General features: G+C 43.0%; 1 protein-coding gene across 3 annotated transcripts in view; it reads right to left on the bottom strand.

Moving 5' to 3' along the window:
- Positions 1–3459: 3459 nt before the first annotated feature.
- The window catches only part of Dab1 (DAB adaptor protein 1), an 872128-nt gene continuing 849389 nt past the window's right edge, over positions 3460–26198 (bottom strand). For 2 of the 3 annotated variants that reach the window (XM_047566531.1, XM_047566538.1), the window contains 4 exons: positions 20805–21353; positions 17266–17393; positions 16797–16907; positions 3460–4699 (listed from right to left, as the gene is read on the bottom strand). In XM_047566531.1, coding sequence (XP_047422487.1) covers positions 16812–16907; positions 17266–17393; positions 20805–21353 — 773 coding nt within the window. In that variant the 3' untranslated portion in view covers positions 3460–4699; positions 16797–16811. The remainder of the gene's footprint in view (positions 4700–16796; positions 16908–17265; positions 17394–20804; positions 21354–26198) is intronic. The other variant, XM_047566521.1, reaches the window with a different exon arrangement.

Below are 26198 nucleotides of genomic sequence, written 5' to 3'. Positions count from 1 at the left end.
TAATTGTGTATTTAGCAATCTAAGCTAGTATAACAACTAATGGATTTTTGTTTTTACTTTAACGTGGAGTTTAGAAATCTAACATATTATTGAGGTCTGGGAATAAGGATAGGTGGTCAGTGTTTTTCAACAAAACTATATAGGCCTATTTAAAACAGTGAATTTCCAAACACTTAAGAAATCATTATCAATTCTAAGTAGAGTCTCAAAATTCAAATCTCAACTTGGCCATTTACTAGCTGGGGAAGTTCATCTCCCTCTCTCTCTCTCTCTCTCTTTTATTAGTGCATATTAGTCATATAGAATAGCGAATTTCATTGTAGTATATTTGTATATACATATAACATTTCGATCATTTCCATCTGAATCTGTTTCCTTATCTACATATTGGTAATAATGTCCACTCCTTCCAGATTGTTTATAAAATTAACCAACACAATGGACAGAACTTTTAGCACCAATAGTTGCTCTGTAATATCTTGAGTTATTCAACCCAGGATTTGTCACTTCTTACTGTATGGGAGTTGTTTCTTTTATCTGTTCCAAATTTATTTTGCTGTAATGTAAACCAGTTCTCTCATTTTCTCAAAGTTGGTGAAAACATCTGTTTAATACCTTCTGTATAACAAGGCCAGATTGAGGGTTTGTGTTTCTGCAATCATTAACACAACCATTCCTAAACAGAAGTGGTTTTTGGCATCTCAATAACCTAATTGTAGTCTGTAATCTGGTTGATTATTGGATGGATAAACTGATGTAGTTAAAAAAGGAGATAAAAACCACACAAACACACATATATACACATACATATATATATATATACATATACATATATACATTTTTTTCTGTTCTTTAATACACATTAAAGTAAAAATTCAGCTTCAGACATTTTTTCTTGACGTGAATGTGTGGGGAACGTGGAGGAACATAAATGCTTTAAGGGACTTAAGGCAGATGACTTTCAAATGAAAGGAGGGAACTCACAGTCTAGGGTCACCTTGGTTTTCCAATCCAGTTTAGTAGATTTTTTTAAGAAGACACCAATCCACAGGGGGTCGTCCCTAATTTTGAAAGTTCCATGCTACCTGAGGTCCAAGCACCATATCTCCCCAGGGTCTGCCTTTCCTAACGTCTTCCGCTCTCGCTAGCAGGGCTGCTTTCAGAAGCACAGGAAGTGCCTGAGTTCAGCTGAAGGCTGAGGGTGGCCTGATCTGACGTCCCAGGCAGGTTTGCTCTCGCCCAGGATCACGGAGGCAGAGGCCAGCCTCTGGGCAGATGGAAACAGACATGATTACCTCCTCCAAATCCATTGCCTGATTATCCCGTGGAAACTGATGGAATAAAGCCAGGCTAAACTGTTGTTCTCAAACATGTTTATTTGTAACAGTTTTACATGGCGTGTTACAGAAATTAATGGAAAATTTCTAAAAATTTCGCTGTTCTGTTGAATGCATTGTACATAAAGTTAAAAATAATGTGTCCATATATGTTAACAAACTGTCATCTGAGGTAAAGTTAAAGTAGGTCTAGAAATGTACTGCAACAGTCATTTTCTCTTTCTCATCTTTATTAAAAAAATATGTGTCAGAACGCAGAAATTGAAATGAATCAAACCCACAGAGTAAACATTTTTTTTTTTTAAAAGAAGGTGCCTGGTACATTACATGATGGGGTTTCAGTAGACACTGGGATGAGTACAAGTTATCAAAAAAGTCTTGCGGCATGTAAAGATTGAAGAGCTATGGGGATGGGGACAGAACGACAGGTGGCATTTCCCTGGTTCAAAATTTAAAGTGACAAATTTAGTGCTAGTGAAGGATGAGGAATTAACAGTTGCGTACATGGATTTTCTATTGATCTAACCAGAACTGTGCAGACTCCTCATGCTCTTTTGGTATTCGCACCTCAGCTCTTGTGTGGAAATGTCACTGTATTCCTGGGATAGGGTACGGTGTTTCTGGGCTCACCCAACAGCGCTTGGAAAAAAAATCAGAATTCTGCCAATGAGAATATAGATGGCAGTTTAAAATCTTAACTTTATTTCCCCCTTTAATGCATCACATGGGCATCTTCTCTAAGCTCAGAGCCAGTTACATTTTCAAGCATGTTCAATGAATGATGACAAGCCATTGGCCTGTCACTCTCTGCTATGAAATGAACTCTGGACAGTGCACTGGAAACATCAGCTAGAGTTCACTCTGAATGCATCCGAAGCAACCCGGAGCACGGGCATGATGGTGTGCTACTGTTGGACAAACTCAAGATGACCACGTTGAGGGAGAACATAGCACCACTGGATAGAGTCAGGATCATGCAGAACAGCAGCTGAGGCAATTTCCACCCCCGGGAACTGCCCACCTTATCAAATTTCCAGAATGCACAAACTGGTTTCAGGACAACTCGCCTGCTTATCCCACCTTCCCCATCTTCTCCTTCATGTGAGAGCGCTGTCTAATTATAATATGTGCGGGAGGGATCTGGGACCCCAGCTGACGCTGAAGATGGTACATGGCCTTCTTACTTTTCTGGTTCTTGGAATCTTCCACAATAGGATGACATTGACACGTATTATCTAATGGACATTTGGTCAGTTTACCTACCCCCCCCATCTGATTCCAATGACCTGATTGTGATAGCAATAATCACCTTCGTCTATCACTTTTTTCTTTCCTTTTTTTTGAGAATAAAATGTACAATCATTTTATAATTAATCTTCCTAATCATTTTCATTTCTAGTCATATGAAGAGCCAGAGCATACAGGCTTATTTAAATCAGTCAAACCAATGCAAATTCTACTTTTCAAATTTTAAACCAAGTAATAAGAATCATCCCCAATCCAGTGAATCACATGATTCTTTAAAGTTTTTTTCTTAGTGTTAAACCACTAAATTCAACATACTGCAACTGCATAGGAACATTGGGAAAACACGTTGGACCTGTATAACAATCCTCTGTAGGGCAAAAATATATAATTCTTTATGAAAATCATGTGCTGAACATATGAACCGAACACTGCACTTTTGGTCCCATCAATGTAAAAACAGGAAGCTTAAACCCTCTGTTTTGAATAGAGTCTGTGATTTATGGAGGGGGTGGGTGGGTATGGAGAGCAGGGTAAGTATGGGAATCTGAAGGCCAGGCCTTCTAACGGGAGCTGCCTGGCTTCTCTTCTGCACACCATGTGGGCATGCTGGTGGAAGGCGGGTCCCCTTCTTTTTCCCCAGCTGCTGATTGGCCAGATGCTCCCGTCGACTGTCCCTGACCTCCTTCCTAGCATCTGCTCCAGCAGAACATCCAGAAAGTGAGCCCCATCCATCAATGATCACCCCAACCCTCAGCCTGCCACCTTCTCTACAGTGTAATGGCATGATTAAAAAGCATTTTCATTAACATTTATATTTACAAAAAAAACTGACAATTTTTTTTTTCATTAGAACTCCTTAAAGCCATTTCCCTTAAATATTTAAAGAGTTTAATGGTAAGGTTTTTTTTTTTTTTCAAGTTACAAAATAAAAATCCCATTTGAATTTTCGGATGTACAAAAAGAGAGATGAACCATTTTGACCACGGAATCAGTTTGTTCTGTTGAAGGTTTATGTCATCATTGTTCCATCAGAAAGTCAGTGTTTAAGATCCCAAACCACATTACCAGGATTGTACCAGAATTATTTGGCAAATGACTTTTCTTTGAAAATGGCACGTGGAGAAGACACTTGTCTGCATAGTATCTCAGCAGCAAAGTATCGGAAAAATAAAAATATCATTTTTTTGTACTCAGAGTTTAGAACTTCTTAGGAAACCAGACGCATTTTCCATCTTTCTCATCAATGAGATTTGATGTCCTTTCCTACGCACAGAATGAAGATTCAAACCGAAACTGTCCTTCTTCACCAGGTTGTAGAATAACTAAAGGGTCATTTTGGCAACATTCTTGATCATAACAAATAATCAATCACTTATTTGTCTTGTGATTTCAAGTTAATTACTTCATAATAAGAGGCTTTTTTTTCCCAGTTAGATTTCTTCACCCATATCTAAAAAAAAGTCAAAAGCAATACAAAAATTTATACACCCATTAATTTTCAAACATGACAAAGAAAGGAAAGGTGGGGTGGGGGATGGCAGACCAAGCCCTGTGGAGCGTTGGAAACACTCATATGCCAGAAGGCATATGCATGATGATGATATTATGGTCACAGAGGACCCCTTGATTTCACCTAAAAGAAGTCAGTGCCAACCTTGTTGCAATTCTTTGATGCCTGTCACTCCAAATTTGCTGTCTCTACAGTGGTCAACAGGTAGAGAAATAAAAGCAGAATTATGATTTTATATCCCAGGTCATTTTAAACCCAGCTAAGAGAGCTCAGAATATTTGTTGGGTAAGTATTTGCTTGATTTGTGACTTAATGTTGGGTGTTTTATATATATATGTATATATATATACTTCTGTGATTTTTTTTTTTTTTTTTTGTGCTGCCATAGATATCTGCCATTGGTTGCCGAAAATGCTTAGTTCCCTCTTCAGAAGGAGTTCCATCGGGCAGTAGTGAATTTCTTTGTGAGATGAGGTGAGGTGAAAGAATACAAGAGAGCCTGTCGCCATGCTGATTCCTGTGCCAGTCTTGAAGTACCCACCACGAGCTCACATCGATGCTACGTCTTAGGTCGGTTGATCTGCGCATAGAGAGGCTCTGGCTCCTGTGGACAGAGGGACAGAGTGAGACCTGCCCTTTCCAGGTGGAATGATCTGAGACAGCTTAAGGTGAGAGGGGTGGAAATTCTAGACAGAAAGGTGACAGTGAATGATGGATGACCTTAGGTTATTTCTGGATTACTCGATCACTGTGCATATTATTTTGGACACACTTTTTATCACACACACACACACACACACACACAAAACTACTCACCCAGTTCTGTCCTTGGCTTTTAAGTGGGGACTGCTTTAGCATGATCTAGTGGGTGGAGCTGGACCTGTATCTTGTGTGATATGGGCAAGGTATTTATCCTTTTTGAGTCCCAGCTTCTTCAAGCATGAAATGTAACTAAAACTGCTTTTCCTGGAGAGTTCTTGAGAGAACTAGAAATAATCCATAGAAAACATCCTGCACAAGGCTGGGGAAGATAGTGTCCTCAGAGAATCATCACAGTCAGGATGGGTCCATGGATACTTGCCCAGCACTGTTTCCCGGTGTCTAGTCTAGACCACTAACATGCTGTTTCAAACTGCACTTGGCTTCCATAAGCAATGGTGAAGGGGTGACCCGCAAGCAAGGGAGACAGAAGGTGGCCTTTAGCTCTTAGTCAAAAGCTTCTAGGGCTTGTTTCCATTTCAACCTGCTGTTTCTGGTTTGGTCATTCATTTGCCTGCACCCAAGGAGCTATCCCAGGTAAAACAGGCAGAAGTTTTCACCCGCACAACGCAGGAAACCAACTGCAGATGGGAATGGGTGCCTGTCCCTGTCCAAGCCACATCCGACTTTGGCTCACGTTGAGCTGACCCAGTGTGCACTGACCAAGCACATCAGATCCATACTCAAGGCAGGCTCAGGCCCTTCTGCTAAAATTGTGAGCACACTCACATCTTGATTCTGCCATATTTTACATGTTGTTCTACCTCCTGCCAAATGCATGTTAGTCCTTTTTCCTTTGCTCATTTTCTGGAACCTTCAGAATGAATTGGCATTTTGTGAGCCCCTATTATGTATCTGGCACCATACTAGGTATTTTTAACTCATCACAACCACCTTGGACAGAAGGTGCGCTCTTTCCCAAGTCAGAAATCAAGCACAGAGAAGTTAAGTAATTTGCCCATGGTCACAATGCTAATAAGTCTGGAGGCAGGAGACCTGAAAACTGGGTCCAGTGTTTTTCTAGTCTACTACAGCAGCTGCTAAGAGAGAGACCAACTCATCCTTTCAGTTGTAAAGTGCTTCAGAGTTTACAAAGCACCTTTATGTCTTATTTTATCTACCCAACTGTCCTGGGAGCAGATTTTATTCCTTCCATCTTCATTTTGCAGATAAAAACTCAAGTTCAGAGAGGCTGTGCAGCCCCAAGGTGATGGCACTACTTCTCCTGCCTGATGTGTTGTCCTGCTTGTTTTCTATTGCAAAGTAGGGGGCCTGCGAGGTAACACCCAGGCCCACCAGGGCAGAGATGAGCAATCTGCAGGAGCACAGGCTGTACCCGCCCGGGCCCCTGCACCACAGTTACTAAGGAACCAGCCAAGAGTAGAACCCAGGGCTGTGCCCCAGGGAGTTTTCCTCCAGGCTTCACTGGTTGGGTTTTTCTGGGGAGCAGGAATTCCCTACCCTCAGAAGCACCCTATTTCCCAACCTAACAGTGCTTATAGGTCCCTTTGTGCTTCCCACCCACACACTCATACTGCCCTTGGAAACGGAAAGAAGTGCAATCCTTCTTCCAATGTCCAAAGGCTGAGGGTCCCGAAGTCGTTCTTCCACATCCTTCCTCCGGGTCACTGCCTGCCGGCACCTTCTGCCATTTTACATATACAACACAGACTGTGGTCCTCAAAGAGCGTCTGTTTTGTCAGTGAATGACGGTGACAGTTTCTAGCTTCTTCACTGTTGTGATCCCTCTGTCCTAAACACTTCCACTTGGCTTCATTCTTTCAAAATCCAATTGATCAAAAAGTATAGCAAGATGATTTAGTAAGTACCTGATCTATCTTTGACTGTTTCAAATATCTGTTGTAAAGCTCAAACATGAGCATCACTGTGTGTCTGTGCATGCGTGTGTGCGTGTGTGTGTGTGTGTGTGTGCCCTCTGTGCATGCTAGAGGTAGAGTAGGGAGAATAAACGAAGAAAAATAGTTAAGCACAGGACTGGGAAGAAACGTTTTCTTTTGCCTACGCTGGGCTTCAAGGACGCATCTGCATGTGTCTTGGGTCGACTTTCTCAGCCCATTCTTTCCGGATGCCCTAAGAAGTCAGGCTGGCTTGATCTCACCCTACAATTTGCTCTATTCTAATTTTGGAAACTAATTTATCCAACTGAGAATGACACCTAAAAACAGGGGACGACAGCAGGCGCAGACGGGGTAATTAATGCCACGCTGCATTCACTTTCTGCAGCCGAGATAAATATTCACACATCTCCTGCTTGCCGGAATTTAGCTTCAAATACCCATCACAACAGCGGTACCAACTGCAGTCAACTCTCAATTATCCCCACTAATGAAGGGGAGCAGTGGTGTGGAAAACCCCAAGCAGCAGATAATCCCAAAGTCTGACACCGTGATGCATTATACGTTTTGGCAATAGCTTCACCTTCCTCGTTACAGAACCTTAGACTGTCAGAACTAGAGGGGAGCTAAGAAATCATTTGATCCAGAAATTTCCAACCTGGTTTCTGGCAAGGTCACGATGGAGTGTTCAAGCTGTTTTCAATATTCCAAAAAGCCTAAATGGAATCATGCAATATAACAACCCACTGCGGAGTAATTTTTTTTGGGGGTGGGGTGGGGGGATTGTTTTCTTTGGGCAGATAATAACCACATCTCTGCCCTGCCTCAAATCTTTCAAAGGCTTGCCATCACCCAGGGGTAAGGTCGGAGCTCTTTAGCTGGGCACACAAGGCCCATTAGTCTTGTAGTCCATTAGAGCTAATAAATACCCCTACTAGACCATGAATCAAAACTCAACCTTCAGGTTACATAAATCATGTATTAAAAAAAAAAAAAGTCTTTCTTTCTACTTCTGCCAGCATGATCTTTCTGAAATGGATTTGGTCATGCTAGTCTCCTGCCTGAAATGGGCCTCCTGACTCAGGAGGATAATGCAAACTCCTTGGGATGGAACACAGGCCTTTCCAATATGGCGCCTCCTTCCCCACCACCCTCACCTACCTCTACTTCCTCCCATGTCCCACCTTCCTGACTCCATTCTGGGTTTTCCCTAACATGACAGAATTTTCCCATCTCTGAGACATTGCTCAGACATTTCCTTTGGGCCTTTAGGACATGAGAGTTGGTGCTTTAAGATCTGGCTCAAACAGAAAGTCTTTCCTGGACTCCTCAGTGAGGGGGAGTCTGTGTTCCAGACTCCCGCAGTGCCTCATGTAGATCTCCCTCTCCATTCCTGTCAAGGCATCACCCAGTGTGTCTGCCCTGAGGTCCAATGTGCCTTGTACGCCAGCATCCCAAATTCCGAGCAAGAGACATATCCACTAACAACAAAGAACATGCAGGTATAGATGAGTAAATGAATGTCTCTTTTCTTAATGGACGTTGGCAAATGCTTAGGAACTTTAAGCTTCTCTGTGATTTTGACCTGAATATCTTCAGAAAACCACAAGTAGATGGATACCATATAGTACAAACTAGAACAAAATAAACCCTCCAGGCTTTTCCCTAAGTTAAATACCCCATGTGCTCAGAGTCTGGAGTCGGGAAGCCCTCAGTTTCTGTTCCTGCTGCCAGTGCCCTGCAGCCTGAGACCCCCTGGAACCACCTGGAGTTGACCAAGTTATCCCTCACTGCAGAGAGGGGAACCAGGGAGCATTTCATCATAGGATGTGGGCTGCTTTAAATGAGTTGGATGAAGGTCAAAAAGTAAGTTTTTCTCTGACTTGGATGATATCACAAAGTGGGGTTAGTTCTACGATGATCTTAATTGTTGTTGTCTGAAAGGAAGGATGGAGCAAGGTTAAAGCTGGGGGAGAAGGGGGCTTGGTTATTTTTACATTTTTACAGTTGGGACACTGTTCATGTTTTGCTCATGCTTGGCCATGACTGTGAGTGGCCATGATTTGTCTTGGTGCATCATGGTCCCTGAGTGGCCCTGTCTGATGCTGACCCATGTGGAGTTATTGATGCTCAACAGAGAACACCAAAGCCTGGCTGTCAGGGGCTGTATTCTTCCTTACCATTCCCACTTAGTAACCCCAGGACTCCTGGGTCCCACTCCCCTGGGTGCCAGAGTCCACACCTGAGAGTAGACAGAGGTCCCTCTGAAAGAGGAATGGGGAGTAAGGACTAAAGGAGGAAACACAGTGTTCCTCTAGCACACAGGGACCTGGCACAGGGTGATACCCTCAAAAAGACTGGGCCCCTTGTGTCTGGATTTGTGTTTTATCCTCCCTTCTCAGAGATGGTTTTAGGCTTAATAATCACCTGTGGGTATCAGTCCAAATTGCTTCTCCTTCATAGCACATAGGTGCATCTGCAAATGGGCTCTCCATTATGAATTATAACAATGGCGCTGGATCAGCCCAGGGAAGTGTGCAGAATGAATGCAGAGTTAATCTAAAGACCTGGCTGCAGGCCCTGTGGATAAGAGACTTCCACTGTTTGCAGACTGCTCTGTGATTTCTTTAAGTATGAATTATGTGCTCATGTATAGCAGCTGAGTGGACTCAGAGAATTAGAGAAATAATAGTGTATGTTTACAGAAAATTCTACAGGCTACAAAGGACTTCCCCAAATCATACCCATGATCCCCCTTGAGCTCCTCACTGGGGTGTACCCTTGGTGCTCCCATCTCCATTTCAGCAAAGAAACCACATTTCCCAGGGTGGTGACGGGTCCAAGGTTGCTCAGACGGCATAGGGCAGTGCTTAGACACAACCAGTTTCTTGTTTCTTCTCTCTTTCTTTCTTTCTTTTTTTTCTTTTCATAAAGGTATTTTTACTATGGTAAAATATAAGTAATATAACACTGGCCATTTTAACCTAGGGTTTGGTGGCATTAATGATGTTGATGATGTCATGTAACCATCACTACTATTTCCAAAACTCCACCCCAAACAAACTCTATACCCATTAAGCAATAACATCCTATTCCTTCCACCCACATCCCCTGGTAACTGCTAATGGACTTTCCTTCTCTATCAACTTACCTATTCCCTTCATTATTTTTAAATAGACCTTATTGAGTTATAATTTATACACAATAAAGTATATTCCTTTAAATGTACCATTTGATAAGTTGTGACAAATCTATTCATGCGTGTGAGCTACAAAACATTTCCTCACCCTAACAACCTCCCTTGTGTCCCTCTCAGTCAATCACATCCCAGGGCCAGCAACTGCAGATCTGTTCCTGATCACTGCAGTCTAGATTGGTTTTTCTAGAGCTTCCTGTAATTGTCCCAGGTTTTCTGAGGCCCATTGTCTTGTCCACTACCACACATGCCCACTTCTTGATTATCAAGTTGCAAGCCCTTGTCTCACAACTCCTGCTCTGGATAAAGAGACTGAGGTGCCTTGTGGGAGAGAGTGGAGAGCCGGGGCGTGGCCCAGGGCTTGAACTTCATTTCTGTCCTGGCTTACTTGTTTCTGCCCCCTGTTCCTGGCTCATTGGCATGAACTTTAAGGGCAAGTGTTTCCTATATCATATTACAACATGACCCTCTTGGAAGCCACCTAAATCGTTCTTTTAACTTTATTCCCATTTAATGTTTATTATGTGTTTTTGGAAAGCTTGGCCACACTGAGCAAAGGTATGTCAAAAGACACATATCTTTACTAATGAGGAGAAGACACTGCAAGCTGAGAAAGATGGTCTCAGAGGTGAGGTCAAGGTGCACCATGCAGTCTGCTTGCTGAGCGAGCTCATCTATGCCCAGGCTGGGTGAGATCAGTGCCAACCCAAGTCAGGGGTCACACTGGAGACAGGAGCTGAGCAAAGCTTGAGTCCCTCAGCACCATCCTGTGCGGGCAACAGCTTCAGCCCCATGGTCTTTTAGCTCTAGCATGTGACCAGGTTCAGTGGGGACTTCAAATTTCCAGGCTTGGCAATTGAAGAAAGATGATAGAAGGCAAAAGAGCAAAAATGAGACTGGAAACATACAGAGTTCCATCTGAATCCATGTGTGGATGAGTGATAGAAAATGCATGGGGTTTTGGAACCATCAAGATTTCAGCAATCCTCCTAAGTACCTATGAAGTTAGGCAAGCATTTTCCCTTGCTGGGCCTCAGTTTCCTCATCTGTAAAACCATGTTTGTAATATCTACCTGATGAGATTGTGAGAATAAGTGAGCTCATACAACATGAATGATCTTAAGGGGTAGGAGTCTTTCTTCCCTTCCTTTGTTTTTTTCAAAGAAAAATTAAGTTTTGTGATTAGTTTCAACCTAAAAGTCTAGTTGTTAGGGTATAACATTCTTCAAAATTCAGGAGGGATGTAATGATAATACCTTAGAGATGCTGCCAAATGCACTAGCTTCCTAGGGTCTTGAGTACTGAAACCTTCTCAGTGACTACAGAAATGTACCACCTGGTTTCCTGGTGGGTTGGTGTCTACACATATTCTGATCAATACTGTGTTTCCGCATCAATAACAGCAATGATCATGAGACTAAATGATCTGTTTTGCACATCTTTTTTGACCTGGTCATGTAGCAGATGAGGACATTGATGGTACAGACACCGATTCTCTTTATAACAGGAAGACCTTTTCAGAATAAGTTCCTGATCACCCGGAAAGGGTCCTGGGAGCTGATGACCTTGGGAACTCTAATAGATCTGTCATAATTTAGGGATTTCTGTCTTCTCTGTCAGCAGTTGGGAGTAAGTCTGCCTCAAGAAGAGGTGCTGTTGGAAAATATTGTTTGAGGACTGGTTCTTCTATGGGTGAGCTGGACAAGGTGGAGGGTCCTAAAATATTGAGCTGTAAGGGTCTTTGGAACTTTTTTTTTTTAATAGAAGAGGAAACCAAAGGTCAGAAACAAAGCCATCAGTCTCATGTCACATATCTACTATGTCAAAAGGATGCTGCTAAACTCAAGTGGAAAAACTCTGATCCTCTTTGAGTGCTCCTGAGTTACTTAATCTGCATGTAGATTCCAATCCTAGCCCTATTACATATGAATCTTAGGCTTTCAACAGGTAGTAACCTCTCTACCTTACCTGTCTCATATATATATATATATATAGGAAGCAATAAAAATATTTAAGAATCATATGAAGATTGAATGAAATGGTGCTAGTAATTTAAAAATATATTTTATTAGTAGTATTGGAAGAAAGGCAGCAAGATTACTTCCTGCAGAGTGTTTCTAGAAACAGTGAGTAGGATCTAACTTAGTGGTCAGTAAACTATGATCTGTTAGCCAATTCTGGCAGCTGCCTGTTTTTGTAAATAATGTATTATTAGAACACTGCTACACCCACACACCGATGCTCTGTCTTTTGCTGCAGGAAAGCAGCACTGTTTCTAGAACAGTAAGAACATGCAATAGGATGCCCGATCACGAAGCACAAGTAAGCCAGAGTCCACCAAGCTCTGGCCTGGAAGTGTACTCTTTTTCACCCACGGGCTGAAACCCGTGTTGGAACCCTCATTTCCAGCCTGGTTTCTCTTTTAACCTTCAGGGGTTGTATCCAGCGGCCTACTGGTGTCTGGACTTTGATGTCTTGTGAACATCTGAAGCTAAGTTGGTCCCAAAGTGAACTTGCCTTCTTCCTGCTCAGGCATGCTCCTGTGTTCTGTGGCACAGTGACTGGCACCACTTAGCTCACCATGTCAGGGAGCTGGGTGTCACTCCAGTTCATGTCCTCTTCCTCACTCCCCAAGTCCCTTCTGACTTATCTCCTGCCAATCCAGTTTTTAAATATCTCTTGGTACTGGGCCCACCAGACCCTGGACACCCTGTGCCTGATCTACTTTTAAGTTTCGCAGTTGGGGAAACTAAGCGTGCCCTTTGTGAGGGTCTGAGCAAGTGAGTCACTGTTCCCTCCAAAGCGCAGGCTGGGCTTGCCTCTGAATTGTATATCCATGAAGTGGACAGCTTTGGTTTATTATTTTAGCGATTTCTTTAAGGCTGTGTTGTTCAGTTCTATTTAAAAAACAAGAGGAACAATAATTCATGTATTATTATTTTCAAAGTTTACAAACCACTTGCATATTCATGATATTGTGTGATTCTTGAATCGGTTGGAAAGGAAGCTGCTGCATTTGTATGTCTCGAGATGAGGGGAGAGATGTTTGCCCCAATTCACCATCTTTGGAACCATATTGAACTCAAGAACCCTGGCTCTGTGTCTGTCTTCTGTCCTTCTGTCCTTCTATCCTTTCTCTTTTTCTTCCTTTCTTTGATTCCTCCTCCCAAAGCATCTGAAGTTCAGCTTTATTGTCCCTTGAATGCTAGAAATCTACCAGGTAATACTTCATATGTCATGAGTTCCCACTATGAAGATCAGTATTAAAAAAAAATGACAGCAACTTATTATTTATGGCAATATCTATTGCTACAAAGGGAGACAGACCAAACAATTCCCATTGTTACAGATGCTACTTTGACTTGACAGCTGGGAAAGTCTGATAGGCAGTTTATTTACTTAGCCATTTAACCAAATAAATGTTTTCATTTTTCTTTCATCTCCTCAAAAGCTAACATTTTGCCCTTAAAATTGCTCCAGCAACACATCAGTGAAGTATAAACTACCTGCCGTTCCCACACCAGCCATTATAATATTACTTTGGTTCTTTTTTGCTCCTGTTGACTCAGTCTTTCAAAGACATGTGATTCTCCCAATAGGAAAGTGGAGGCGAAGTGGGGAGGGAAATAATTGAAGATATTTTCCTTTATTGCTAAAACAGAAATGTTTGCGACTGGCCCCAAAGCTTCCACCTGCAGGGACTGAGTCTGTCTGTTTCTCTTACTTTGGTGTAATGCGGCTTTAACTTATCAACAGATGCCATCCCTGCTTACTCAGAACTGTGTGGCTAGTTCTAATAAAAAACAGCTGGAGATAATGGTTGCAAGGGTGATAAGAAGGATGGAACTTGCTTTCCCACTATATGAAAGCAGAGGGGAAAATAAAGCCACAGACATAACCATTTCTGCATGGGATGTCCTTTCCACATGTCCAGAAAGGCACTAAGCAATTGCTGTCAGTACATTTCTAGTTGGATGGGTGGGTGAAGGGGACAGAGACAAAAAGATCTCATGTGGATTGTGCTGCTGTTGATGGAGGGACCTAGATAAGTTCATCCAGGCTTCCCCAGTGGGTATTTAGAGGATCTATCTGCAAGGCTGGCACCAGCCCCTTGGCATGCGATTTGTGATAGGAAACTGTGAAATGGCCAAGCTAAGCTTTCAAAGGGAGAAAATTGCTTCACCAAAGATTACAGTCTGGCTCTCCTCTGGAGCTGGAAGGGATTTATCATGAATTACATGTAAATCTAATACTGCTCATTTTTTGGAAGAGGGAGGTGGCCTGTGAGCCTCAAACTGGGATCATTCTGATTATGGGACCAGGTGATCCAGAGAGCTACCAAGCAGGCTTTTCCTTTTCCCTACCCCGACCCCAAAGCTATTTGGAGGCACATGGAAAATTAATTATCTGGACATAAAAGGTATCAAATACAACCTCCCAGACAATGGCATTATTCAACAGAAGGGTTAAGTGTCTAAAATCTAAGGTAGTGAAGAAAGTCAACATGTTTTGAATACATGCATAATAATGATGGCTATGGTGGGATCGTGATGGTGGTGGTAGTTGTGGTACTAGTACTGATGATGGTGGTAGTGATGGTGGTGGTACTGGTACTAATGATGGTGGTGATGGTGATGATAATGGTGATGGTGGTGATAATGATGGTGGTGGTGGTAGTGGTAATAATGGTGGTGGTACTAGTACTGAGATGGTGGTGATGATGGTGGTTGTGATGATGATGATGGTGGTGGAGGTAATGACAGCCAACATCTATGGAATGCTTTCTATGCGGCAGACACCATACTAAGAGCTCCATCTACGTGGCTTTACATACTTCATGTTTAACTCTATGAAACAGACATTAATTTTATCCCTCTTATTGGATGAAGAAAATAAGATTAGGGAATGATTATGAAATCTCAGAAGGGTCAAATGACTAAGAAGTGGTGGAATAAGATCCTGAACTTGGACAATATTACCCCAGAACCTAGATAATTTGAGTTTGAAGCTGAGCATTCCATGTCAGTCTCCTTGCTAGAGACCTGATATGTGCAATGTCAGCTAACATCATAGATAATATAAGCCTCTTCTAGCACATGAATAAACCAATACTCAAAAGAAATAATAGCTCTTGCCCAAGACTTCCCACCACAAAGTAGCTGAGTTAGGATTTGAACTCAAGTTCCAAATCCTAAGTTCTTGCCAGTATTCCATGCTATGTCCATTTGCAACTCAGCCATGGCTTGGGGTCCTGGATGAAGCATCACATGTGGGACAGACCAAGCCCCATGAAATGGTTCAGCTTGTAGGATTGCCTTGAGCTGAACAGGCTCATGAAGATAAGTGTTTGATACATTGATCTACAAATGGTATAAGTCATCTTTGTTTTTTAGAAGAACTTCAATTTTGAATGATGTTTACTGTTACTCTAATGAATGGTTTGCCATTTCTACTTCATTCATCAGAATTTTCAAGGCAAGGTTGGGCACATGAAGCACAACATATGTAAGGGGTTGGAAACCTCCTGGTCAGTCATCCTGAGAAGTCCTCCCACAATCCCCAACTTTTCTCCTTCCAACATACAGATTTTACCATTAATAAACCAGCTCCTGAAATAGTTTTGCAAGGCTGAATTTTTAAGCTGGCAGTAGGTGGTTCTGCATGGCATGATATATTGCTACACGTATTGAACTCTTATAATATGTGGCCAAATAGATAGTATGTTAAGTTCTTTAATCATAAAACCTATCAACAAAACGTACTTTCAAAAATACCATTATTAGCTTTCAATAACTGTCAAAATAACCTATGCATGGATAGAGAATGATCCCGAGGTAGTCTCAGATTCCATTTATAAATGGCAGAAACTGTTTGCCATTTTAATGGCTCTGATCATGCTGTTCAGGACTTTTAAAAAGGAGCTCTTTGGGTTTGACCTTGTAGTCCTATATGTTTACGGAAAACTAGGAAAGTATCTGAAATTTGAACACATTTGTCAAGGAGTGACCTTAGAAATCACGTCTGGGTAACAAGGTGTACTTCTATTTCCCAAGAAGGTTTGCTTCATCAGTTCTTCTTTCTTTCGATCAAATCAGATGTATTGAAATTCAAGTGCCAAAAGACACTTGTAGTAAATGTAAGTACACCTCTCTCAAAGCAGCTGCTGATGGGATCTGAAGTGACTTGGTGGCGAATCACACACTACAACACAGGTGCAAAACAGCAGAGCCTCAGAAGTGGCTTTGAATTTCACTGTCACATTAGAAGCCGGTACAGGGCCCTTTCTGGCCGGACGAAAAGGGGCTACCATGATCTCACACCTCTATCAATCTTATTTCAAGCACTGCTTGGTTTTGCTTCATAGTCTGGTTTCTCCGTGTGTATGACTAGTGACCTCTTTAGATCTGTGGCATATAGGCAAATGCAGTGACATTTTGCTTCAAAGATTAAAACATCTGGACCACAACTCACTGAGAAATTATCTGTGTGGGTAGAAGGCGCCCATCTCAGAATGCCGATGCTTTTGGAAACTAAATCCATATTACACAGTGTTGATCATGCCTCAGTCAGCACCCACTCAGAAGGTATCACTGATAAAATAACATGACCATGCCCTGCTTTGCCCCCCAACCCTACCTCCTGGTATATGTCAAAGGTCATTCATCCATGAGGAAAAGCAAAGTGAAAAGTAGAAACCAGGCAAGGAGAGATGGTGCAGACACAGGTATGGAGCACGGGCAAGGAGCGATGGTGCAGACACAGGTAATATGGCACAGGCAAGGCAACAGCGTACAGAGACTGGGGTTATGTCTGCAGAAACAAGAACAAGCGGAGCAGGTGGGGAAGCAGCTAGTGTAAGGATGAAGGAGATCAAAAGGACAGATACCTACCCAGACCTGCGCTATCTAGCTACCGGCCTGTGGACTTATATTATCACCACGGGGCTCACCACTGGCTTCACCAAATGGATCACTGGTGGAGGAGGCCTGTGATCCATCAGGCTAGAACACAAGAAGATAACACTTTTTTTTTTTCTCTTTTCAACAACTGAAAATATAAAACAACTTGGAATATTTTCATGCAGGACACACAATTGGTTATTTGCTTTCAAGGAGGGCACGATTTTAGTTGGAGGATACCACCCCACAAATGCAACTGCTCTTCACCACTTAAAAAAGGGACAGCATTCTGCAGCTGACTCAGTTGAACATAAAACAAAGGCCCTTCAGCAGCCCTTTAGAACCTCAGTCTGAGCCAGCGTTCTCTTCCATGTAGGCATCCTTGGGCACCGTCCGTTCCCGATATGGAAGGTTTAATTTTAAGGGAAATCAGAACAGAAACAATAAACCATTCACTTACAGCTTCTTGCTCTTCACTTTTGCTGGGACTTTCAAAGCCCTCTTCAAAGATATCATCTGTGGTCGGATCGCTGGCGTGGGATGCAGATGATTTGGATGGAGAGCTCTGCCTAGGGGCTGGGGTTGGAGCTACACGGAGACCATGCAAAAAGAGGAAACGTCATAAGTGCATGACTGCAACCAGATATCACACAGAAACCTCAGGGATCTGCTTGTATTTGGAAAATTCACAGGATTCTTCTCCCCAGCCCAAGCTAAATCAGCGAAACATTCCAACTCCTCCTCTGTACATGCTTATCTTGTCTTCTCACGCACTTGATCTTAAGGAAGGAACTTGTCCACACTGATGGGTAAGGCAGCAATTCTCAAGGGATGTCCCTGAACCTGCAGCAGGAACATCTTCTAGAAATGTTAGGGATGCCTCCCCTAGATCTACCAAGTCAGAAGCTGGTTTACCAGCCCTTTCCAGATGATTCTGATGCTGGGCTGGTTGGCTAGGTTTCTTTTTTCATCAGAGGACACATTCATTGAGTGCTTTTTGTGTCAGACATTGTTAGAAACTATACAGACCCTATCCCAGATCCTCATAGAGTCTCTTTGATGTGGACATTATCCTAGTTTTAAAGGTACAGAAAATGAAGCTTGCTTATTTGTTCACAGCAACTGGTAGAACCAGGCTTTGATTCTTGGCATGCAGTAAATAGTCAATAAACACAAGTTGAAGAAAGAGGGTCTCAGAGATCTGGAAGAATGGATGTGGCTGATGGCAGCTTCACAGCTGGTACCTGATTCTGTAAGAAAGTACGGTTACTGTATGACCCTTCTCTCATTTCCCTCCTCCCCCTTGTTCCCAGCTTTATAACCAATATGTACTGGAAATGACTCCACTTTTAGTAATTTCTAATTTGGCATAGAAAAGATCAGTCCCCCTGACTTGACCCCAAGTAAGGAGGTGATACTGATTTAATAGCTGAATTTCAATGGCACTGATAAGACCATCCTGTGGTAGCATTCCAGAACTTAGAAAATCGGGCAGCTTACCAGACAGGGAGTGATTGTAAAACTCAGGGTGTATCTTTTACCCTGATGAACCTATTTGTAAAATAGTGATGCTATTTCAAACCTTTTATTATTCATAATGTGCCAATGAGTCAAATGTAGTGCCCAGCACTTCCCATTTCTAGACTCCCTGATGTAGGCAAATATAAGGTGCTATTGTGTCCTTTCCCCACCAAGTGATAAAAACTACAGCTCAGAGAGGTGTCATAGCTTGCCTAGTATGAAACAATAGCCCTGGAATGTGACACAGCCCTGTTTGACACTGTTCATCCAAATGTGTCTTTCTGTTCCTATTTGAGACTCACTTTGGGTCCAACCAATCCTCCACTTGAAATTCTCAAGAGGGAGATAAAGACCAATTTTACTCATCTTCCTTAAAAACAAAATTTAAGTTGCTTCATTTGAAAGAAAGTCTGTAGTTTTTCTTGATATGCTTTGGGAACAAACTAGCTATAGTGGATTTAAAGCTATATGTAAATACCTGATGGACAGTGGACATTTAATAAACATTAATTGGATTATGAATTGTGTTTGAAGTGGTTTATTGCTCACTAAAGGTTGAGAACCCAGGCTGAGCTGTCAACTCTGACAGGTATATTGCTCTTACTTACCTAGTGAAATCAATGGGAGACATGATTAGTTTATGCAAGTATATCTTAATCTTTAGAAGGTTTTGTAGAACACTTTTGTACTCTAAAACAGTGTGCTCAAGCTCAGGTGTTATGGCAATGTCTTGAGTCATTTTTGACCACTGTGAGACAAGGGAAGGAATGAAGGGTACTTGCATCTCATGTGATTAGAGGCTAAAATTGCTGCTAAAGTTTCTACAACATGCTAGATTGACCCTTAGGACAAAAAAAATTATCTGGTTCCAAATATAAAGTACCAAGGTTGCAAACCCTGTTTTAATTCACAACTAGAGCTAAGTCACCTTTGTTTGGGTTGTTTCATTCTCTACAGCCTTTCCCAAACACCTCCCTAGGCACTGTGCTCACGTTACTAGAAGGGCAGGGATGATAAAAAGACATTCCCTGTCCTTGAAGAACTTAAACTTCCCTCTTATTTGTAGCTGGCATACAAGTCCATGGAAAGAGAGATACTGGATTTGAAAGAAGCTTGCTCATTTATGCGTGGCTGTTATTTCTTTTAGCATTTCATTTTTTATTCATTATTCCTTGTTGAAACCCTATATGAGTTAACGGAGATGCCCCCACCATGTGGAACCTGTGGCCTAAGAGCCAGTAGGTTGTTTACACACATCGAAAGCTTCATTTTCAGAACAGCATTCTGAACCTGGCTGAAATGACACAATCTAATTGTATTAACATTAGAATTTTTTGACTATTCACGTCTTGGCCATGCAGTGATCCGTATCACCAGTGACAGTAATGAAAATGCCAAATGCACTGTACCATGAGCCTTTTCTTTCCCTTTATCAACTGTCAAAGCACAGGCTGAGTCACCAGAACACCTTCCCTGAATTGTGTCAAACAAGCATACGAGTGCTCAAGTGTATCTGGATTCTGATTTGGGCTGCACAGTTAACTGTTTTTGAGAGGTCTGAAGGGGAGGAGAGGGCTGGGGTGGAATCACCGAGCACTGGACCTATAAGGAAGCAAGCTGCTCATCCAAGCCAACATCCTGAGTTGCACAGAAGCCACACGCTTGTCCTAAGAAACAGCTTATGGTGGAGAAACCAACATTAGGAACCTGAGCCAGGACCGTGCACAAAGTCACTTAACAAATGTGCTAATATGATTTCCAGTTCTATGATGTTTATGTTTTAGTACCTGTGCAAAATCCTTTAAATAGCCGATAGCCTTAGACAGATGAGGTGCGTGAAGCTCATAGAAATACAACTACCTGTCCCGAAGCACAAAACCAGTGAGGAATAAAGATGACCTCCAGGTCCCCAGTCCAGAACTTCCTGCTCCACCATCTTTTCTCCTCGGACTCCCAGAAGCTTTAAGCTTCTAGCACAGCTGGACAAGCCCTTATGGCAGCTGGATCTCACTTCAAATTTTCTCTTGATCTGAATTTTCTATTCTGATCTGTAAACCTTATTCCTAAATATTAAGAATTTGTATTTACCACTGATTTTCATTCCAATAAGCCATACCAACATGTGTGTCACAAGCGGGAACATACAGGAATGAATGGATGAAGGAGCAGACTAACAAAAAAGCTGAGAGGCAGAGTGACATGGTGGGAAAACACCAGACTTACATTCCATTCCTCCACTTGGTCCATTATCTGCCAAGCAAACCTAACAAAACTTGTCATCAGCGTGGTTATGAGTCTAAAAATAAACCTAGAGCATGTATCATTGGTGCCTGGATCGGCAGCTATTATGATGGCTAGTAGTCATACCAACAGAAGCCCCGATTAGTGCAGAGATGAGTTCCCTGACTCTAGAAGCCCTGTTTCCAGGAACCAGGCATCATGTCATTGGGTTTTACATCTCAAGCAAAGGGCACTCACGTGAGTTGGTCGATGGTGTGGTCGAAGTCACAGGGGTCAAGTTCAACTGGGAGATGTCAAAGTCATCACAGTCGTCCGCATCCTGTGCCACCCCGACTTTGTTGAAGTAACTGGAGAAGGCCTCTGAGGTACAGGTGAGGGAGGGCTGGTCGGGTTTGCGGGAGGGCACGGGTGGAGGCTGGACCATCTGGAAATCCTTAAACATTTCTTTCCCCATTTTCTGCCTGGGCTTGTCGGTCTGCGGACTTGACCTGGTGGAGTCACTCGTGCCTGGGACGGTTGCGAGGGGGGTGAGGGGACCCTGGAACATGGCAGCTGGCAAAGGCATAACAGTTTGTGTGGGCATGAAGGCGGCTGGCGGAAACTGCCCAGCCACAGCTGGCCAGGGCTGCTGAGTGGCAGGAAAGAGACCCGGCTGGCCCCATGCGATGGGCTGAGCCCCCGGCATCACCTGAGCGACTGGTGGCTGAGCACCCATGGCGATCTGCTGTTGGACGAGGGGCTGCTGGCCCCAAAAGGATGGGAGGACGGCGCCCATCGCAACGTAACCTGCAAGTGCAAAAAGAGGCAAGTCAGCCACCCTGGAAGGAAGACCCCTGGATTTAAGTGATTGACAAGCCTATCCATCACTGGCTAGGTGCTGGGCTGGATGCCAACAGGAATAAGACAAAAGTCCCTGATCTCATGAACCTGCCTTCCAGAGAACCAGCCAGGGAGATGATTCCTAAGCAGAAACTAGAATGATTGGGGGTAAGTCATGCAGATGCCTGGGGGACAGTAATGCTTGTGTAGTGTTAAAGCTTCCCAATCTCACAGTCTCAGGAACGGGTGTCTCGCAGAAGGGACAGAAGACTGGAGAGCTGGTATGCCTGAGTTCTGACCTGGCCTCTCCTTGGACAGTCGAGGCAATCTCTATTGCTTAAGTTGAGAGTCAGGCTCTTTGGTGGTTATAATACCTTCCTCCTCAGCACCAAGGCCATGTGCAAAGTGAAATTTTCAAGGCTTAGGGTAAAATTTCAACACCACTTCTCATCTATGTAACTTGGAGAGCGTTTCTTGGCCTATAAACCTGTAAAATTGGCACAAGATACCTTCTGTCTCACTGGGTGACTTGAACATGAATTGGGATGACATATTTAATGTGCGGAGTACTGCTCTCAACACCAAGACAGTATTCAGTAAATAGCAGCTACTAATATAGTTTGAATCAGAGCCTACAAACTACTCAGTACTTTGCTTGATATATAACTGATGTGTAGTAAATAGTGGCTAAGGGTATTATTTCTGTATTATCATTATTATTCCAATTTTAAAGAAAGAAAATGAAGATTAGTGTCCATTCAGGGGTACTCTATACAGTAGTATGGGTTGAACACTGTAAAACTCCAGAGCATGTACTCAAATATGAGTTGTACTCTTCTTATCAGCAGAGATATATACATTTTAACAGGAGCACAGGTGACCTTTATTACAAATAATAACAGCAACAGCAATGATTTCTACTTACTAAATACCTAAAATGTGCCAGTATATTGTTTTACATCTTCACAAAATCCCTGCATGGTACATATTATTATTTCTATTTTCGGGATGAGGAAATTGGTGCTCAGAGAAGAAAAGCCACTTGCTTAGGGTCACATGGGTTGCATGAGGTAAGATCAGGATCTAAAAAGAGGTTGTCTGTCCCCAAAGCCAGTGCTCTTTCCTCTGTGCCACCCTTTCCCACTAGATGGCCAAGACCAATTTTCGTCTTTCACAGTCCATGGACCTCGCTACCATGGGATGCTTTAGCACACTGCAGGCCCACAGGAAACTCCCATGTGCTTCCAGGGGTTTCCATGCTTCTCAGCGGGCATAATGGTCACCTGCCTGTGCAGCTGAGCCTGGGAGACAAGTGGCCACCCAGAAAGAGCCGAGAGCAGAGAATCAAGGCTTGCCTGGCCTCTTAAAACACATGTCTTCATGGCTGCCAGAGGAATTTGCAGGTGTAATACAGTGAGACCAGAACAGGAAGAGGAGTGGATGTTGGGTATCCTAGCAACGTCCAGAGGGGTGGCGGGTGGGTACAGTGGCACTGATCACATCGTGGGTCATGTCTCTAATTCTGGTGAGCCTGGGGAAACTGTGTACAGGGTGCTGCTTCACTCCATGGTCCAGTCTCAGATCCACCTGTCCCTCAACTGATGGATATGCGATCCAGTTCATATTCAAAGCCTGGGCATTTCCTGGCAGGGTGTCTAATTTGCCCCACATGTCATGTGTCTCTTGAAAGAAGGTTCGAGGGAGGCACAGGAAACATGGGCTTCTTTCTGATTAATCTAGCAATATTAAGTGCCTTTATGGAAAGAGGAAGAGATATCAAAAATAAAACAGAGAATCTCCTTGTGGTGCAGTCCAGCTGCCCTGAGGAGGGTGAAGAGGCATGGCTGATGTCATTTCAAACTTGATACTTGCCTACATCGCTTCACCAATTACACAATAATGCAGTGGCTTGAATGTACCGACAGATGAAGAATTCTGCCACTTTGTTTTTCTTGTTTTCAGATTTACTTTGATATGGCTCAATTCTTCTCAATGGGAGCTCTACTGCCCCCTAGAGATGATTAGGGAAACTTGAATGGGGGTTTTGGTTGTCATGGTAACTGGAGCAGGTGGACCCTATTGGTATTCCAGGGTCCCCCAGCATTGACAGTAGACATCCTATAAAGTATAGGGTTAATGCACACAACACAGAATTTCTCCAAATCCTATTTATGATTATTTGAGCCTAGAATTGATTTGAATTACATGGAAATTCAGTTTCTTTGCACAGTTTTCATGTACTTAATTTCCTAGGAAAGTAACAAGTGTGTACATTGAGGGGAAATTGTATTTTGTTTTGTTTGGAACACTCAGGAGTTGTCCACCATTTGGGGAAAGGGCAGTCCCTGAGAGGAACCCTGCTCAGGGTGGCTGAACCCACATGACACTTGTGTGACAGCCTGCACTTGTAGCTGTAGATTCCAGTGGTGATTCTATTTACAGATATGTACATCTGATTATTTACTCTATCTTCTTATATGCTCATGCCTGAGTATTTCCTTACAGTAATAACTGTTTTTCATTATACATTAGCTTTCTTTTATTTCTACTTTATGTTATCATTAGGACATTGTACTGATTTTTGAAAACCTGTGTTGGTAGGTTACATTATTATCTATGAATTTCATTTTAAGTTTGTAATGGTTAATTTGAATTATCAACTTGGTTGGATTAAGAGATGCAAATGATTAAGAGGATTCTGGGTGTGTCAATGAAGGTGTGTCTAAGAATGATTGGAATGTGGGATAGTGAACTGGAGACACACCCTAAGCATGGGCAGTATTGCCCAATAGGACGAAATAAAAGTTGGAAGAACAAGGAAGCAGATGCAGATGCAAGCTTGACTCTTCTTGAATGAGTTCTTGATCATCTGAAGATATCGGACTCTTGCTTCTTCACTCTTTCCAAAGCGGACTCTGCCAGTGATTCTCCAGGTAGTTTCTAGAAGCTTTGGTCTCAGATTAGAGTAGCACTGTTGATCCCTCTTGTTCTGGGGCTTCAGCCTCTTGGACTGTGCAGCTACTGGTTCATCCATCTCTCCGGCCTGCAGACGGCCATTGTGGACTATCCAGCTTCTGGTTGTGTAAGGCAATCTAATAAATCCCTTTTTGTAATCATACTTCCTCTGATTCTGCTCCTCTAGAGAACCCTGACTGATACAAAGTTATTAAAGGAAATGTTGCAAATGTTTTATAAAAGGGGGGTGTTGGGTCTCACAGGTGGAGACCAACCCCAGAACTTTCAATGAGCCCGGCCCCAATGCCAACTTTGGTGAATAGGTGGAGACTTCAGTTTCTACTCAGTCTAGTTTTGGCTTAGTTTCCATTCCATCCTCCTCAGGGCCAATGTGGATTGTTCTAAAATGCAAATACAGATGTTCCTTGACTTAGGATGGGGTTATACTCTAGTAAAGCCAGTGTGTGTTGAAAATTTTATAAGTTGATGCTGCATTCAACCTACCAAACATCTTAGCTTAGCAACACAGTACACTGTAGTGGGTACTCATGATGGCAGGACTGACCAGGAGCTGTGACCCCCTATATCTGCCAAGTGTCAGAACAGAGTACCCTATTGCATATTGTTGACCCAGGACAACATCAAAATTCAAAATCAAAGTACATTTTCTAATGAGTGAGTATTGCTTTCACAGCATTGTAAAGTGCAAGAACCTTAAGACAAAACATTGTAAGTAAGTTATAAGTCTGGAACCGTCTGCATGGTGCTCATCATCTTGAGCATAAGGCTCAGATGCCACTGCATGGCTTGTGAGCCCTTGGTGGTCAGCCCCTCATACTTTATCATCACCATCTTTGATTCCTATCCTCTTTGGCATCTTCTTTCCAGCAGTTGAAAACAATGCCCACCTGTCTCTGTCTCTCTGGTCCACCAACAACTTCTTCATGTGACTGGCCCTGGTCTGCTCTGGGAGAATCAGTTCATGTCCCCTCTGCTGGAAGCTTTTGCTGCCCCCTGGGTGCAGCTTGTCCTTCTCTGAATTTCCACAGTTCTGTGTGCTCACCTCTGCCATGACCCTTGCCACCAGGTGCTATAATTGCCTGGTTATTCTGTCTTTCCTCATGAGACAAGAAGCCACTACCTGCCAGCAGGAACCCTTTTTTCTCTGTCCCCCTATGCCTAGCACAGTTTTGGCATATATCAGCAGCTCCATAAAGGCTTGACACTGGATAAAGCCCCAACATTAAGGTGAATGAGCCATAGAGGGATCAATGCTGTGTTGCCTTTTTCCAGGAGTACAATGGAACTTGAAGATTCACAAGTGCTGTGAACTCAGTTGATTCTGCTGCTGGTTGCCTTATTGGTGGTGGATTTTTCCCCCTCCCATCTTTTCATTTTTCTTTTGCAAGGAGCTAACAGATGGGTTGTGCACACTTTTTCAAGAGAGAGCTATTAGCATGTCTCTCTGGCTTAATGCCATCTGTTCCAGACCAAAGTACGATATTCAGAAGAGAAAAAGAGAGCACAGGGTAATGGGGTGCCATGTTTGGGAGCTTGCAGGTCCCACTTTTGGAGGGGGTGTCCCTGCAGCCTGAGCTCTCTCTAGGCCTGGGAGCTAAGGCTCTCTGGCCACACTGTGTCATGCAAAGTGTCTGAAGAGATACCTCCGCAGCAGGACTGTGGTAGCAGTAGACTCAGGGAGCCACTTGGAGCCACTGTGGCCACTTAACAACTTGTTAACCATTTGCTGATTAACGTGCAGCAGCAGAGGAAGGAGGTGCCACGGAGCACCTGCTTATGCATGGAGCTCAGATTAATCACAAACCTCCTTGCTGTGAGCAGAAAGGGAACACCTGC

The sequence above is a fragment of the Sciurus carolinensis genome, chromosome 1 (assembly GCF_902686445.1).
Source record: "Sciurus carolinensis chromosome 1, mSciCar1.2, whole genome shotgun sequence".
Classification (NCBI taxonomy): Eukaryota; Metazoa; Chordata; class Mammalia; order Rodentia; family Sciuridae; genus Sciurus; species Sciurus carolinensis.
This window is presented reverse-complemented; position numbering and strand designations above follow the sequence as displayed.